At 42.8% G+C, this 17,811-nt stretch overlaps 1 protein-coding gene across 2 annotated transcripts in view; it reads right to left on the bottom strand.

Annotated features, from left to right (window-relative positions):
- LOC120793807 (kielin cysteine rich BMP regulator) overlaps window positions 1-17,811 on the bottom strand; it is a 28,147-nt gene that overhangs the window by 5,892 nt on the left and 4,444 nt on the right. The window contains exons 4-33 of one of the 2 annotated variants that reach the window (XM_040134217.1): window positions 16,861-17,165; window positions 16,586-16,754; window positions 8,956-9,029; window positions 8,761-8,854; window positions 8,393-8,475; window positions 8,214-8,307; window positions 8,052-8,131; window positions 7,860-7,945; window positions 7,629-7,719; window positions 7,251-7,350; window positions 7,016-7,101; window positions 6,685-6,778; window positions 6,370-6,519; window positions 6,186-6,292; window positions 5,945-6,038; window positions 5,646-5,819; window positions 5,477-5,559; window positions 5,280-5,373; window positions 3,985-4,167; window positions 3,680-3,850; window positions 3,371-3,544; window positions 3,163-3,245; window positions 2,989-3,079; window positions 2,829-2,911; window positions 2,567-2,740; window positions 1,855-2,034; window positions 1,452-1,716; window positions 453-535; window positions 271-364; window positions 23-196 (exon numbers count right to left, since the gene is read on the bottom strand). In XM_040134217.1, the coding sequence (XP_039990151.1) occupies window positions 23-196; window positions 271-364; window positions 453-535; window positions 1,452-1,716; window positions 1,855-2,034; window positions 2,567-2,740; window positions 2,829-2,911; window positions 2,989-3,079; window positions 3,163-3,245; window positions 3,371-3,544; window positions 3,680-3,850; window positions 3,985-4,167; window positions 5,280-5,373; window positions 5,477-5,559; window positions 5,646-5,819; window positions 5,945-6,038; window positions 6,186-6,292; window positions 6,370-6,519; window positions 6,685-6,778; window positions 7,016-7,101; window positions 7,251-7,350; window positions 7,629-7,719; window positions 7,860-7,945; window positions 8,052-8,131; window positions 8,214-8,307; window positions 8,393-8,475; window positions 8,761-8,854; window positions 8,956-9,029; window positions 16,586-16,754; window positions 16,861-17,165 (3,813 nt within the window). The remainder of the gene's footprint in view (window positions 1-22; window positions 197-270; window positions 365-452; window positions 536-1,451; window positions 1,717-1,854; window positions 2,035-2,566; window positions 2,741-2,828; window positions 2,912-2,988; window positions 3,080-3,162; window positions 3,246-3,370; window positions 3,545-3,679; window positions 3,851-3,984; window positions 4,168-5,279; window positions 5,374-5,476; window positions 5,560-5,645; window positions 5,820-5,944; window positions 6,039-6,185; window positions 6,293-6,369; window positions 6,520-6,684; window positions 6,779-7,015; window positions 7,102-7,250; window positions 7,351-7,628; window positions 7,720-7,859; window positions 7,946-8,051; window positions 8,132-8,213; window positions 8,308-8,392; window positions 8,476-8,760; window positions 8,855-8,955; window positions 9,030-16,585; window positions 16,755-16,860; window positions 17,166-17,811) is intronic. The other variant, XM_040134218.1, reaches the window with a different exon arrangement.

Raw genomic sequence — 17,811 nt, 5'->3', positions numbered from 1 at the left:
CTTTAGATCTTTATTTTCTTACCAGCACACACAGGGCAGCACTCCCCGGGTACGCTGATGAAGTTGATACAGGGAGAGAGACATTGTACTTCAGAGCAGGTGGTCACCCCGTCCACACACATACAAGTCATACAGGGAGTAGAGTCTGCGAACCAGCTGCTGCCCTCTGTATGCTCCTCTCCTCCATACACACAACCTGAGAAAGAAAAAAATTCAGTCACTGGTACAACTATTTCCTGCTGTGAGTATGATTTTTAGTGATATATTTACCTCTACAGCGAGGACAGCAGGCTCCCGGATCAGTCACCTGATGCATACATGGCAGCTTGGGACACTCAGGAGATATACACTGCACCTCGCCTGCCTGCAAGACTCAGACAGATGAGCACTTAAACACAAGGAAGGGTGCAAATATGTAGGGAAAAGACAGAGATTCACAGTAGAAGTCAGACCTGGCAGGTGCAGGTCGAGCAGTGATTTGAACTCAGGGTCCACGTCTGCGCGTCGGTGAACTCCTGCCCGTCCAGCATACACACTGAGGCCAGAGACAGACGAGAGACATGAGACAGAGTTAAAGAAAAGAGGGAGGAGATTTCCTGAATTATTTTAAAGGAGAAAAATGGTATGTTCCAAGATTCTGTAGTATCAGTTTTTGTGTTTGTAATTTTTGTGACCAGATGCTTTAAATTTAAAATGGCTTTTCTCACATCCCATGAATAATTTTAAGTGGTTTTTAAAGTTGAATGGCAGGATGTGGAACAAAGTCAAAGACACAGTGGGATCAAGATTAAGAACATCTTGCAACGAGCCACAAGTTGTTTTGTTTTGATGTCTTGAAATATTGTCTTGTACTGCCATTTGTTCTCTGAACAGAAAAGAGACAATGACTAAAAGTAAAAACAGAAACTTTGTGTGCTTGAATTTCATTCTTTTGAGGTCAGCACAGTAAGTTAATTCAGTAAATTTATTTCGTGATTGTAAAATTGTATAGTTTCATTTTAAAAAGTCAAAGTTTTTCGTTTTAAGTACACTTGGCACTTTTCTGTTTGACAGTAAACTGTGGTTAACTGTGAAACAAAGAGCACTTTCACTTGCAAGGGGTGAATAAATCTGGATTTACATCTTATTGTCCTTTGTATTATCTCTGTTAAAAACCCGTTGCAGAGTCTGAGAATAGCAGACATACGGTATTGGATGTATTCTTTGACTAGCGCATTTTTATAAAATATGAGTGGCCAAAAAAACCAGCAGCTCCAAAAACCTGTCCATCTCATGCAGAAAAATTGTGAATTTAAAAATTACAATTCTTGGTTTTATTGGAGAGACAGGGCTAATTTACATAAAATACCTAAAACCACAAATCTGCTCATTTCTGTGTTTAACATATTACAGGAATCGGCGGGAACATGTAGGCCTCCATGTATCATTTACATAAACAGCTCAAGAAGTACCTGTGCACTCAGGACAACACTGTCCGTGCTTAGTAATGGGTCGAGCACAGGGTGTTGGTGGGCAGACGAGTGGCACGCAGGTGATGGTGCCTTTGAAACACGTGCAGCGCTGGCAGGGGTTAGAGGAGGGTGTGAAGGTGTGACTGTGAGAGTGCATGACACCCTCATACAGACAGGAGTCGCAGACGGGGCAGCAGGTTTCTGAAGGGACCGGATGGGAGCATTGGACCGGACAAGGTCTCCTCTGACAGGTCACCACCTCATTCTGATCAGAGGAGGGGATGAAGGGAGCAAGGTGGAAAGGGACAATAGTTAAAGGGATGGAATGAATCAAACTAGTTGGTTTCATCATTTACACAGTCAGATGATTATATTTTCATTCAGTAAGAATTGTCAGACTGACCAGACAGGAGCATGAGGAGCAGGGATCAGAGGGTGAAGAGAAGGTTGAGCCGGACTGATACTCTTTCCCCTGATGCAGACAAACGCCTGTGCAGACAGGGCAGCACTCCCCCGCAGGGGTCACTTGACGCACACAGTTGAGGCTTGGACAAGATGTTTGTGCACACACCACACCACCGTTCTATACGTAAAGACACACATTTACACTTTGAATATGTTACAGAGTGATCCTAGTACAACCGAGGATGAATGGATTACAGAGTATCAGCCAGGTCTATTCATTCACAAAGTACAAAATAGGAAATCACATGCTCGTTCTGATGTCTTCACAGGGTTGTGGATTAAAGGAATACTCCACCAAAAATTGAGTTGTTGTTTCTGCACAACTCACTATGTCGTGCTATTGCCTCCTTGTCTGAAGCTCCATTGGAAGTATATTTAGCAATTCATTGGCAAAGCGAGGATCTTTTGGAACACAATGAACATACAGATCAACAGCGGAGCAATGGATTATGCTGCACAACTGTAATAAAGACGTTTCTATAGAATAGATGTTTTGATAATGTTTTTGAATCTCCATTGGAAATGACTGTAACTGCCGTAAAAACAGTCACTGCTGCCATCTAAAGAAGCAGGCTACAAACTTATATACATTACTTTATTTATATAACTTTTATATATTATATTATTTATATATATATATAGTGTTGTACCAGACAGTAGCAGAGCTGACAGTGGTCTACTGGGTTTAGGAATCGTTCTCCGTTATAACAGTCTCGTCCATTCAAGTTGCATCCATCGCACACGCCACATCCACAGCCGTCCAGAGCTGGATGTGGGCATGACACAGCAGGGCATCTTCTCTGCGCACACACCACCTCACCTCTCTGTGGAAAGAGATAAGATGTACATTAGCTGATGTACAGTAGCTGTGATGGTGCAGTGACCAAAAAGTTGAATGATTATCTCACTCACTGAGCAGGTGCAGTCCTGGCACGCTTTCTCTCCTCCTGGAAGAACCTGTCCATCAACATACGTCACACCTCGGAACTGACAACCTACACACACAGTAAAACATTCGTTGTTTACCTAATCCACACATGCGCACTCTGTTACATCTGCAGTGCTTACGCACCATCACAGACAGGGCAGCCACATGGGTTGGTGACTGGGTGAGCACAGAGAGCTGCTGGACACGGCGTCTTCACACAGCGCACTGAACCACTCTGTAAGAGCATAAGCATGGCATGTTGTCTAAAGGCATTAACCAGCAGGAATGTGTGTGTGAATGTGTGTGTGTTGTTGCTACCTGGCAGGTACATTCAGAGCAGGGGTTCCCTGGGTCAGGGATAGACTGTCCATTGGCCAGAACTACACTGTTATAGAAACAGCCTATCCAATAAAAACAGGTCGATTTAGTCACATTGCAAATCTCGGGAATGATGAACAACCAAAGCTTGAAATCAAATGATCCTAAACTACGATTGTGGGCAGAGTCTGATTTTGACTTTACATACGTTCACATTCTCCACAGCATTCTCCAGGAGGTTTATATGGGTGGTTGCAATCTCCATAACAGGGTAGCCTGGTGCAGACGACCTCCCCTCCGTAACAGTAACACACACCACAGGGGTCTTTGTCATCAGGAAACTCAGTGCCGTCAAGATATTCTTTACCATGAAACATGCAGCCTGCAAGCAGAAGATTAGAGACTGATATATTTTTGAGATAAAATTAAATGAAAACAGGGTCCGTGTCTTATCTTCAGTAACTGAGGCCTTTTTTTCGGGAAAGTCATGTTGCTGTCAAGTTTTTCAATCCCTCACCTTCGCAGGACATGCAGCACTGTCTCTGGACCGGGTGGTTGCAGTTGGAGGGTGGACAGCGCTTCCTCTCACACTGGACAGAGCCCTCATGACACGTGCACGCGGCACATGGGTCTGACCTGTCATCCCACGTCTCCCCGTTAGCTCGCTCCCGACCCTCATATAAACAGCCTGCAGGAGGGGACGAAATACAAAAACATATTGAGATTAAATAAGCAGTTCCTTAGGTGGTGGTGGGATGACTGCATCAAATATCAAAACTGCTTTGTCTTTAAGTTTTCCTGACAGGACTCGTGAACTTGTACCTTCGCAGCTCTGGCAGCACTCTTGTGTGATGGGGTGAGAACATGCAGCGAAGGGGCAGGGCTTGCGCTGACAGTGAACTGTCCCGTTGGTGCAGGCACATAATCGACAGTTGTCAGTCGGGTGGTAAAAACGCTCAGTGTGTCTGTAGGGTTGCTGTTCATACACACAGTCCGACGGAGGAGCTGAAGGAACAGCATAGAAAAGAATCAACACTAGGTCTCAAATCTACAACTTCATAGTCCATTTTGTGTCTGACCATGTGCCATCACGAGCCAAGAAACAAAGACCACAGCAGATAATTTCACAAACTAACATCATGTTAACGACAGAAGGGGTTTTACTCGGTCAATGAGATTAGGAGGTAAGCTAGATTTGTCTGAAAGGGAGACCTTCAAAGTCTAAAACCTTGATGACAAATAATTTGAGACGGATGCTTTAGGATTTTTATGATGTTCTTTGTTAAGCTTTCTGTTTTCCAAATAAGCATGAGATGAAGGTAATTTCATATATAATAATAAAATGCCAATAAAAAATAAGGGAAAAAAGTGTCATATTAGCTGCATTTAATGTAATTAAGCAAAAAATTAACAGACACGATAACTTGAAAATAAATATACAATAAGGCTAAAAGTTATCACAAGAACGATATTAATGAAAAACCCTTGCCAATGTTAGACGATTTCCCACTTCTCTTAATATTGTAGTTTTTTAAAATCTAAATCTAAATCGCCGATTCTTGGGGCCAACACCAATCACTCTATAAAATTCCATCCAAATCACCTACTTTTGAAATAGCTAACTTAAAACAAGGAACAAAATGTAAAAAAAAAAAAAGAAAAACATTATTTGGGTGCTCTCAGGGATGTATAATTATTCTATAGAGTCAGCTAGTTAGCTGTGGGCTACAACTTCTCCCCGTTTTTTAAGCCTGTATTTGATTGCATTTTGGCAAATTTATTTGCTAATTCAGCAAAGTATTCTCAGGCAAGTTCTGGACTTACAAGGAGCGTCTTTCTGCTATGATTTCTAAGCCCTTAAAGTGGATTTATGGACGTTTATTTGTAACGGACATTGGAGACAATCGAGTTCTGGTTATGTGTAAGTCACATTGAATGTAAAAATGTGCGTCTGTAGTCTGCGTGCTAAGATTTGACTCTCAGGCCAAATCCACCAGTCAGACTACAATAACTAACCCCCTGTGGCCTTCACAGCAGCCATGCCTGCTCGGAGGCCTGAACCCGTCCCTCTGCCTCTCCTCCGCTGTTACTCCCTCTCAACTCTTGCACAGCCTTACCAGGACACTGTGGGCAGCAGTCTCCTGGCAGCACATTTGGGTTGGAGCACGGCAGCGGTGGACACCTCTTCATCAGACACTGGACATTCCCGTTCTGTAACAAACGAGACGTGGCCTGAAATGAAAACCTGCCTCAAGAAGCCCACGGGTGATCAATACGGGAGGCTTAGTCAGGATATGATGCTCATTGTTCTTACTATGCAGGTGCATGTCCTGCACTTGTCAGTAGGATGGGGAAACTCCAGTCCGTTGGGATACTCTTTCCCAGCATAGCTGCAGCCTAATGTAGAGGAATATTGTGTAGCTGTGAGATTTTAATATGTTCAATTTATTTATGTTCCTGTAAATAAATTCATATCGCCTCACCATTGCAGTTGTTCTGACAGCATGTTCCAGGCCGAGGCGCATTACAGTGAGGTTGAGGGCATTGTGCTCGGTGGCAGTCAATCCTGCCGCTCACACACGTGCACTCCTCACATGCACTAACAGGATTGGGAAAAGCCTCTCCATCCACAAATACATGGTTTTCAAAGGAGCAGTCTGGAAAAGATCCAAATACACAAAGTTTTTACTGGGCTGACTGACAATAGTAAATGAATATATGGTTAACTGCAGAACAATGTACAACAACCACCACCATCATGTCTTTTTCTGGGTTTGTGTACCTGGACATTTAGGGCAGCACTCTTCAGGTTGTGTGTATGAGTTGGTGCAGTTGAGTGGAGGACAAGGTTTTCTCTCACATTCCACAGTGCCAAGCTGAGGAGAACGGAAGGCTTGTCAGCAGGTTTGAGGTTAAACGATGTAGTGCGGTGTGTGTGTGTGTGTGTGTGTGTGTGTGTGTGTGTGTGTGTGTGTGTGTGTGTGTGTGTGTGTGTGTGTGTGTGTGAAAAGAGACCCGCTCACCTGACAGGTGCAGATGTGGCAGGGCTGGTCAGGTGTCGTAAACCTCTGGCCGTTGCTATAGATACGATGATTATAGGTGCAGCTTTCACATGCATCACAACAGGAGCCTAAGGCAAGGAAAGAGACAGTGTACTGACGTTGCACAGTCGGCATATAAACAAAACTCAGACACACCCAGTCTTACCAGTGATCTTGGTGGGATGCAGACACTCATTGGGGGGGCAGCGTATGCGTGTACAGAGGGTCTCTCCATTCAAACAGGTGCAGCTGGAGCAGGGGTCCTCAAGGTGCCAGCTGGAGCCTTCTTCATATTCCGCCCCGTCCAACACACACGCTACAATGAAAAAAAGAGGAGTCGTCATATATTCATGGATGAGCTTAACCTGCGTATGTATGTGTGTGTGTGTGTGTGTGTGTGTGTGTGTGTGTGTGTGTGTGTGTGTGTGTGTGTGTGTGTGTGTGTGTGTATGTGTGTGTGTGTGTGTGTGTGGATTATTACCTTTGCAGATTGGACAGCAGAGATGTGGGTCTATAATAGGGTTGGAGCACTGGACAGGAGGGCACCTCTCTTGATGGCAAATGACATTCCCACCCTAAAACACAAACACAATACACATGCATTATAAATAAAAGAGTATACAGACATATGAAATAAATTATGTTCATGGCCATTAGCTGCTGTGAAAAGTGTAGAAACATACTATGCTTTAATGTAGAAAAGACACTTTTGAGTAATGAGACAAAGTAGAAATCATTTAATCTTTTGTTGAAGAAGCCTTAAACGACACACTGTCATTTGTTGAAGTTTCAATATTTATTTTTGAGTATACCTTACACCTGCACTGTAGACAGGGTCCACTCCCAGCAGGGGTGAACACTTCCCCATTAGCATACACCCTCCTGTCGTACTCACATACTGTAAAAACACACACAACCTGATAATGTTTGCTTGAGCTTGAGCAGTAAAAGTCAAAGTGGAAGATGGCATGCAATAGGCAAAATAATTTGACAAACATGGGATGAAATTGTATTTTTTCGTTAAAACAAATTCACAGATACACTGACCATCACATGTGGGACAACAATCTCCCTTGCGCTTAGCAGGATGATTACAGTGTGGTGTGGGACATGATGCATCCATACGCTCACAGGAAACTTCACCAGCCTAACAGGTAGAGACAAGAAGGAATTAAATGTGTCACATTTATAGAGCAAACCCTCGCCTGCTGTCAGATCCTAAGCTCAAAGCTATAAATTTCAGGACTTTAATAACGGCCTAATTTTCACACTTAATCCCATTTTCAAATTTAATCACATTTGTGTCTGAAAGTACACAAGATTTTGACAAGTTTTCTTTGAACCCTTGGGCCACGAAGCCTCGCCGGGTCCAGTCACATGAAGCTCACAAAACCACATAACACGGTTCTGCCAGATTTTACTCACAGAGCAGCGGCAGAGGAGGCAGGTGTCTCTCTTGGAGGGGAACTTCTCTCCGTCCACATACACCGTGGACTCATATTCACACTGCTCACAACTACAGGTCACATACACACAACATTAATTAAAAAGCTCTTAAATCTTTCATCTGCACCAACACGTTTAAAGTCAGAGTTGAGTGAGGTGGACTGATGCAGGCCTGAAAGTGAAATGGATGAGGTTATGCAGGTTTGTTACCGTGGGCAACAGTCTCCAGCACGATGCACAGGGTTTCGACAAGGCAAAGCAGGACAGGGAAGGGGTGAACACACCACATTTCCATTCTGGTAGAGAAAGAACACAGATATACTTGAAAATAAAAACGACTCACAACTGAATTATACAAAGAAAAATGTTGTAATTGAATGATCACTTCCATTAATGACGTACCACACATGTACACTCTTGACAACGGTCTCCAGTAGGAATCACAGCTCCATTAAGGAAGTCATGACCATTCACAGCACAGCCTGCAAGACACACATGGGCACATACTCTTTCTCTGCAGTCCACTGAACTCTCGAACCGCTTCAGTAAATTAAAGAAACACACCATGACAAACTGGACAGCAGGTATTGGGTGGTGGAGCAGCTGGGTTTTCACAAGGGGTGTGGCACTGCTCCCTCTCACAGTGGACGTGACCCTCCTGCAGAGAAGACAGATTAATATCGATAGAGATGAAGGTGATAAAAAAGATGGGAACCTAAGCAGATAGTTAGTATCAGCCCCACCAAACAGTGGCAGACATCGCAGGGATTCTCGTCTGGTCTCCACTTGGCTTTGTGATCATGCCGGACACCAGAATGGATGCAGCCTGCAAATACATGTTAAATCAGATTACTTTACTGTCATGGTGCTATTGGCAGTTAAGTGCTTAGAAGTTATTTAAACACCAGAACACATAGGACAGAAAAATGCCTCTCTTTGTAGGATCAAAATTTCAGCCATATTTAACGCATTTACTGCATCTATCAGCTTGGACAAAAGAATAAATATCGACCCTCAACTCTAGAAGCAAATTTGCACCTCAGATTTTTCTGGTTGGTATTAAATTGTCAACAGTTTGAAGATTGTTGTGTGCATTTTTTTTCCCACTTACTTCTGCATTGCTGGCAGCAGTCTCCAGGTACAGTCTCCTTCTGTGTGCAGTCCAGAGTAGGGCAGGGCAGAGGAGAGCACTCCCTCCTACCACCCTGTGGACAAACGAGGGACGCAGAGGTGAGAGAAAAGGATAAACAAAAAAAAAAAGACCAGAGGAATTGCGTGTTGGTGTAGGTGTATGTCAAATACTCACCTTACACGTGCATGTCTGACAGCCATCCAGAGTGCTGTACGACACATTATGAACACTGCCATCCAACTCACACCCTGAAGATGAGACAAAATCTTTAGTGCATTCACATTTTTAAGCTTCTGTGTGTGTGTCTGCATATCCCAAGTAATAATGTTGGAGTGTATGCTGATAGTTAAAGCAATAAAAGAGGAAAGTGGAAAAAAGTCTGGGTCTTTACAGTTGGTCTTGCCCTCCACCCTCTCTGTCTAGCAATTAAGAATTTCTTCACCTTTTTTCTAGGTCACTGGGGAACACCTGGCTCTGCTCTCTCTCCAGTAATGACAGCATTGTTCTGATGTAATATACACGTGCTCGCTCTCACACACTACGTTTTATGGTCCATGACCATAACCAGAAGTACCTGTAGCCTTTTGGGCAGTAAAGACTACCACCAGCAAGTCTATTAAAACTGAAAGAGATTTACTGTATGAGAAACAGGGAGAAGAAAACTGGAAGGGACAGCAGTTTCCTTGAGGATTCCCTCTGAAGGATGGCCCTAACAACTCCCCCCATTCTGTGACTGTTTATTTAATCTTGCTCAAAAAAAAGGTTGTTTACATTATACCATGCACTGGTCACTGAAGTGAAGATGTTGCTCAATTTTATTTCATCAAAGGCTTTCAGGGAGCTCATCAAATAGTATTTTCGCTTAGCTTGTACATTTCAGCAGATAATTACTTTAATGATGACTCTCCAAAGGACAGAGACAATGTGTTTGTGTGTGTGTGAGAGGGCAATAATCAGAGAGTGAGAGAGAGGCTAGTGAGGCTGCCTACTGTGCCATCAGCCAACAGGCATTTCCTCTAGCAAGCCAAGCATGCATGAGATCAAAGAGTGTGTGTGGGAGTGAGAGTCTGCGAGTGTATATCAACTGGGAGCCATTGGAGTCTTCAGGCCTACATACAGGAACAATTAAGGCAGAGACAGTGACAGAGACAGCAGTTATGGGGGCAGTGTGTGTGTGTGTGTGTGTGTGTGTGTGTGTGTGTGTGTGTGTGTGTGTGTGTGTGTGTGTGTGTGTGTGTGTGTGTGCGTGTGTGTGCGTGCGTGTGTGTTTATTTCTGTCGGCTGCTGGGGCACATGTGTATTACACTGATAGTGAATATGTGCACAACAAGCAGGAAAGAACAAAGTTTACATAACTCTATGGGAGTGGACTGAGGAAGTTAAAGGGGGACAAAGAGAGACTGGGAATCCTTAATGAGCCCAGTCCAACATTAACATTAGTCCTATGTTTGTTTAACCTTACTATGACGAAAGTTGTAGAAAGTTTACTTAAATGCAACAACTATAAAACTTTGGCAAAAGGCACTAATATAATATATTTAATAAAAATACCAGTAGGGTCCTTTAAACCTGCATTAACAGATTTGTGTGTCACTTGGGGCCAGCACAACAAACTGTGAACACAGCACTGACAAACTATCACTTCATATCAAAGAATTGCCTATTCACACATCTTAGCATTCATGAGTAATATTAGTATTCATTTGGAGTCGTGTTTCTTGCCACCAAACAATATAAAATTCAATATTCCCTCTCTTTTCTAGTTCTGTGTTGATCTTATCCTACTCTTGAGGGAAATATACGGCTCTTTGTCAGCTGAAAGCTCCAGTATGTTCACAAGCTAGTTGCTAATTTTGTCTGTTCCCTGTTTGTTGCCTGGCAGGTAGCGTACACATGATTTTTTTGAATGTTTTCTCTGAACACATCTGCCTGTTGCAAATAGAAATGGAGGGTGATAGTGAACCTAAAACGGTAATATTTAGGGCCTTAAAACCAAACAATGAACTCAAAGACACTAAAATCCCTCCAAAGAGCAACTGGCCCCAGGAGTGACACCCTTCACATTACATGCATTCAGTTTATCCATCATTAATATAAAATATATTAATTAGGGCAGCTTTAAAGTATTTCGTACTTACCTCTATTGGTATCTAGCTCAGCAGAGAATTTTTGGTTTTATTTATTCCAATTTTGAGGTTTTCCATTTCTAAAATTTCTGACTCCTCTCTAACACATTCACGGTTATTGGAATTTTGTTATTGCTGCTCGCAGTGTTGAAAAATTGCACTTAAAAATTTGACAGGGATATCTTTTTCAAAAAATGATTCTCATTAATCTCCAGACCTTGGTGTCAACAGTTTTCAGTGCACTTCTCTCAACCAAAGAAATAGTCCCAATGAAAACTTGTGAAAGTGTAGTCTGTAGATCATCCAGACTAATGCAGACATTTGTTACTGAAAATAGAAGTTCCTAGATACCACTAGAGGTATGAGACAGAAGATGCGTTTTTATATATTGGATGAACCATCACTTTAACACCATATGTAGAGGAGATAAAGCAGCCCATACATAGTTAATGTCATTGTGTAAATGTGGAGGTACACATGGATAATCTTGAAATGAAGTAACAATATTTTTAAAAATGTTATACTATTTTTAATACTGGTAATGAAGTCTTTGTCATTTTATTCCAGTATCAGTCCCTTTCAAAAGTTTTCCCTCTCATGAAATGCTTTCTGTTTCTCTGAGCTCATAGAGATGATGTAGGTCAAATGATGTGTCATTGTCCTCTTAGCAGCTGTGAAAAGTACTTTATTCCTCCTTTTTTTCCAGCAGAGACAGTCCAGTGTTTACCAGCCATGGCATATTACATGGTTTCCAGTAGCTGGATCCCGCCACTCTGTGAAACATGAGCCACAATTGTGCATATGGCAGACAGCCTTGGGGTAACCATGGCAACGGGCCTGATGGCAGAGGTCTGGGCAGGTGATAGGAGCAGAGCCAAGAGGACAGCCGCTGAACCAGTGGAGCTTGAAGCAAAACCTACAGACAGTGTTTCGAGGGAAAGGGGATCACAACATTGGTTTACAGGCTATAAAAAGATTTTTAAAAGATTTAACTTGCTATTTATAATATGACTATTGTTACATTAGCCTCGTAAAGCCAGCTGGTATATCTCACCATAAGATTTTAGTTTTCCAAAACCTGTAATATGATTTGCTTGAGCATAGTAATTAGATGCTAAAGCTTTAGGGAGATGCCTGGATGATCATGTGACTTATTGACCCTGGAAACTTTGCACCTTAAGAACTGTTTGACTCACTGTTGTAGGTGTAAAATCAAGCCTGGATCTGCAACTACGTGGCCTTGTTTTCATCTCAGTTTTTGAGAAACTGATATCAATGCATAGAAATTTGAAATTGTCAATGACAGCCCAGCAAGTGGTGTGTTTGTCCAATTAGGTATAGGGAGGAGTCAATTTCAGGTCTAGGGTAAAGAGAGCACTTGCCATTATTCAATTGTGCAACCTACTTGAAAGGATGTCGATCTCAAGCAAACACCTACCAAGCCATGTCAAACCATAATGAGCATCAAACAACAAATTGTGGACTGGCTTTGCATGGCTACTGTCACTTTGTTCCTGTGATGCTGATACCTGTGATCAGGTGTGATTGGAACCCATATGTTGCTCTCATTATGAATGGCTGCCATAGGAGTATCATCAGTTTCTGGCCTATTTTGTCTCACCCAGTCCTGCTCAGGTTGACCATTCATAGCACTGCTTTTGTTTGGATCAAAAGTCATCCAGTCCTGTGTGGCCCAGTGTGTGGGAAGGGAGGTGATGGGAGGGCAGGTACGGGTGATGCGGTTTAGAGCTTGGTCACTGGATGATATCAACTGTTGCTGCGTGTGGAAATAAAAGCGCAGGTAGTGCGGTCCATTGAAGAACCAGTTGCAACTGTCCTTGTCATAACCATCTGTTCGAAAGCCAAATGCATCAAACCCGCCACGATCCAAGCCAAATGGATCAAACCCATAGATACTGTAGCCTTTGTCACGGAAGAGCTCAGACATTATCTTGTCTCTGGATGTCTTATCATCATTGTCCTCCTCTCCATAATTCTCTTTCTTCTTTTTGTTCTCAAACAGCCCATCCCTACGCCTACCAAACCAGGTGACATTGTATCGGTTGAACCCATAGCGGTTGAAACCAGATATGTCATATCCATCCCTATCAATGAAGTCCCGGTTAAAGCCATCTTTGCCATAGCCCCATCTGTCCCAACCACTTTGGTCGTAGCCGTCACGGTCGTATCCATGCTGGTCGAAACCACTGTCCTCAAAACCCCCATCAACAAAACCACTGTAGTGTGACTTGTGCTTGGCAAAGTTAATCTTTTGATATTCTGGACTTCCTTGTGGGTGTTTTTGTAATAATGTCATATTACAAGGTGCACCGATGGTTATGGGCACATATACAACACACATCTGCTGCTGGGAAGAAAACACATCATCAGGGCTGACGTCAAAGGGCTCCATCTTCACATACCTCTGTCTGGCAGGGTAGAGGATGTTGCTGTGAGCATGATCGTCTCTAGAAGTTTGTCTTTTCGATGCATGCTGATGTTTCTCTTGCCACTGTGCCCACAACTTGTCCATGAATGCCATATGTGACAGGTATAAAGGGTCATAAGCAGCCAGAGGTGAAGCGATGTGACCCCCTACCCAAAGTCTAAAGAGGCCAGAAAAGGTCTGCAGAGACTGGGAGAACAACTGGAAGTCTCCCTGGTTTACAGTCCTTTGAAGGTTCACTGCATTTGGCAGCCACACCTAAAGGGAGCAGCAGGAATCAATTACAAACACACCTCATACCAGTAATATATCTCAAAACACTGCAAGGTATAGAAAGTACAGCCAGGTGGGCTTTCAAATGAATAAAAGCCATTTGACTAACCGAGGAGTTGAATCTTCGTCTGAGACAAGGAGACCATTTGAGATTGGATGTCACACCCTGGAAAGGGTGATGTGGGATGCAGCCTGAGCCAGGCTCACCGTCTCCTCCAAACAATCCAGCCTGCCAGGCAGCGGAAGACGTCATTGACCCAGAGTCCACCGTCCACTCGAAATATGGAATTGCCAGTTTGCATGATGACATTGACTGCAGCTTGCGCTCCACTAATCGCAGGAAATAGCGGTGCCAGGGGAGGAAGAAGGCATGATCACCAGCCTTAGGGGAGAACTCAGCCCTCAGTAGCGCAAAGCCCTTCCACACAGCTAAATCCACATGAAAACACATACAAAGGCACAAGTAAACCCATGATAATGATACAAAGGTATTCTTTGAATTTTAAAATGGTAAGGAACAAAAACATTTAGATTCACAGTTTTACCTGACCTAGCGTAGAGTTTCCTAATAGCCCGTTGGTACAACCTCCTCTCTCGCAGCGTAAGATCTCTAATTTCTTTACGCTGGGTCAGGTGTCTGCACACACACTCAACTTTGCCACTCCCTGTGCATACGCATTCTTCACAGCCTTGCCTGAATCTTTCCCCATATCTCCAGAGTCTGCGTTGAGAGAAGTACCCACAACCTCCACCACATGTAACGTTTGAACACTTCTCTCCAGGAGAGAAGCTGACTACTTGTGTCTCTTCAGCTTGGTCCTTCAACAGAGCTTGGCACTGTGTTAAAGTGAGGTAATCACAGGTATAAATGAAATTCGGATCTTTGTGGCAGTCGACTGTTGTAGGGTTTTCTTTCAGATCTTCTTGTTCAGTATGGTTGAAGTCTATATTGCTATACCACATTTCATCCTCCAAATTTTGCTGCTCATATCCCCAGAGAGTCCTGTTCACATAGGAGATGTTGTATCCACATTGAGTGTAATGCTGCTGGCCTGCAGGGAGACCCTGCCTTGGTTTGCGGAGGCAACACGCTCCAAACATGCACTGGTCCCTACAGGCATTAAAGGAAGGGAAGTTGTTGCTGCTTTTTCCAGTGCAGTAGAGGAAGTCCTCACAGAGGCTGGAGGTAGGATTAAAGGCCCAGCGGCGTTGAAATGGCCGCACTTCTTCACAGTTGTTCTCTGGTTTTTGCACCAAACATGCCTAGAAGTGGGGAGGGGGACACAGGGCCTCTTACCCAGCCTTAAACCCCACTGATATGCCCATAGCCCGAACTGACAAAGGACAAAAGTTAAAAAAAAGCACTGCTATTGGGCTTACCCAATGCAGCAGGCCAAAGCTAAACCATGAACAAATAACAGACAATCACAAGAGTCATCTACAAACTAGATCAGTAACATTAAAGGTACAGTTTGACATTTTGAGAAGAATGATACCACTCTCATATTTGTCTGTTAAATATGAAAGCCAGGAGATGTTAAATTAGCTTAGCACAAAGACTCGAAACAAAAGGAAACAACTAGCTCTGCTCATTACAGAGGTAAAAAAAATCAGCAAATCAGCATCTATAAGATTGATATCAGTCTCCTTATCTAATTTTCGTATAAATGCACTTCCCAAAATGTCTGACTATTCCTTTATCACACATTACTGTGGTAGCACAGAGCCTGGTAAATATAGCAAAGTACAGAAGCAATTACAAACAAATGATTAAAAAGAAAACGCTAAAACTATAAGAAACTATAAGAAAACTACAGTAACACAACACTTAACAGTAGGGGGTTTCAAACCTTGGTTTTCATTTGTGATTGTGACCCACCTCAAGCATTTGAAAAGTTCTGGAGACCTGCCAGGTAACCAAACATACAATGAGCAAAACCAATACAAATGAAACACCTACAGTAGATGCACCTGGGAAAGCACAAAAAGACACACACTCAACAAGAGACTACAGCCATGCTAGTAGCTCTGTGAGGCTATAGTTAGGCACCCTGGTGCCTTGAGTCAAATAGTAATGTGAATATGATAACATGCTCACAATAACAATGCTAACATGCTAATGACTAGCAGTTGTAATTTTTATCATGTTCACCATCTTAGTTTAGCATTTTAGCATGCTAAAATTTCCTGTTTAGCACTGAACACACAGTACTGCTGAGGCTCATGGCAATGTCATTGGTTTAGAAAGTATTTAGTCATAAACCAAAAATATTGGCCAAATTGAAATTTTGACCTGATGATGGTGCTAGATAAAAGGTTAAGGCATCACCAAAGTGATTAGTTACAAAGTGATCCTCTGAGGGACTGTGAATATCTGTACCAAATTTCATGGAAATCCATCCAATAGTTTTTGAGATATTTCAGTTTAGACCAATACCACCAGTCTGGATATCACTTGAGCCATTGCTGCTAGTGTGACTGAAAAAGCCTTGAACTCATCGATATATTTTCACAACATTGACCAAAAAGGTCCAAGTTTGACACCAAAATGGATATTTTCTTGTTTTGCAACACATTTTAAATCTATTCTAGTCTGCTACTCCAATCTGGCTCAAAAATACCTGTCTCAGCTGTCTGTAACACACTGGTCCCTTGGTGTAGGGGGGACAGGAGCAGTGAAAGCCCTCGGGGTCAGAGGTCAAGACGAAACATACGCCTCCATTTTGACAGGGACTAGACAGACAGGGGTCTGGGAGAGGGACGGCCATCTGCAAACTACCTACTTAACACCAGTTGAGTGTCTGTTAGTGTTATGTTGCTGAGAGCCTGCCAAATTCATACATTTTATGTTTTTGTGTATGTGTGTTTGACAAAGAAAGGGATAGAGAGAAAACAGATGTAAATGGCAACACTGAGAAAGAGAGACATGACAAACAGACAGAAGATGAGTCATCTTTACCTCTGATGTTAGGTTGGCATGTGACCTTTCCAGATGTGCAAGTACAAACAGTGCTGAGGTCAATTTGCCAGTGCTGACCATCGTCCACCTCATGTCCCTCCCATTCGCATCGCTGCTTTATACACTCACATCCTTCCAGGTATTTTATGCGTGATTGTAGGTCTACATTCTGTTATAAAACCAAAAAATCTATAAAATCCCAATATTTAATTTCACGCTACATCATTTCACTTTTCATTAAAAGTAATATATTCTAAGTGAAATACTGTGGCTACCTGAGCTTTGACCATGTCCAGCATAAGAGCAAGCTCCTCCATCCTCTTCTCCAGTTTCTTCAGCCTGTCATCTTTCTGGGCTTGAGAGAAAGACTTTACCCCTTGAGGAGATCCAGGAGGCCCCAGGAAGACACCTCTCTGCAGCTGGTCACTCTGGACGTCCTGGGGATACTGTCCGGTTTGGTCTGTTGGCCTGTAGCTTGTGTGAGGTTTACTGGGGGAAGCACCCTGCTGAAATGCTTGACTGCCATCAGTTGCAGAATCTGAGCTCTGGGCATCTGTGTACCGAGATGGAGGCAGAGCATCTGAGAAGGAGAAAGAAAGAGTTGGTGGGAGATGAGAGGACCAAGAGATTCCAGAGTAATTCTTTAAGGAATAAAAGAACAAATTTGGAGGCTAAACAAACATCCTTGAAAACATGGTCAAAATTAAGATCCACAAGGAGGAGTAATAAACAAACTGTCTGGGAGACTTTCTGCCTGAGGGCTAAAAGATATGATCTAAAGCACATGAACCACGGTGTCCCAGGGAGATGTCAAAATGAGAGGAGTGTCTCACTGTTTAGGATTCCAGACAAAATAAGTTGCAAAATAAAGTCTTATCAGTGATTTGCTAGTTTATATAGCTGGTCATGACAAGAGAGCTCATCATTGACAAAAAATCTTGTCATTTCTCCCAGCAGAAGGAAATTCAAAATATAATAAATGATCAGGGTCAGTAATGGAGAGAAAGAATTAAGCAAAAGGAAATGAGAAGGGGATGACACTGAAACCTCTGGGGTACAGTAAATTCTCACCACATGGCAAACCCACACAACATGCTATCATAAACAAATAAATAGATGTATAGACAAACATAAAGTCCATGCACATAAGCATGTATACACATATACTGTATGCAGAAAAAACGGAAAATCAATTACAGCTCTCCAGTTAACTTTGAAATTTTAAC

The sequence above is a fragment of the Xiphias gladius genome, chromosome 8 (genome assembly GCF_016859285.1).
Source record: "Xiphias gladius isolate SHS-SW01 ecotype Sanya breed wild chromosome 8, ASM1685928v1, whole genome shotgun sequence".
NCBI classification, from domain to species: Eukaryota; Metazoa; Chordata; class Actinopteri; order Istiophoriformes; family Xiphiidae; genus Xiphias; species Xiphias gladius.
Note: the sequence above shows the minus strand (reverse complement) of the source record. Positions and strands in the feature narration are given on the sequence as shown.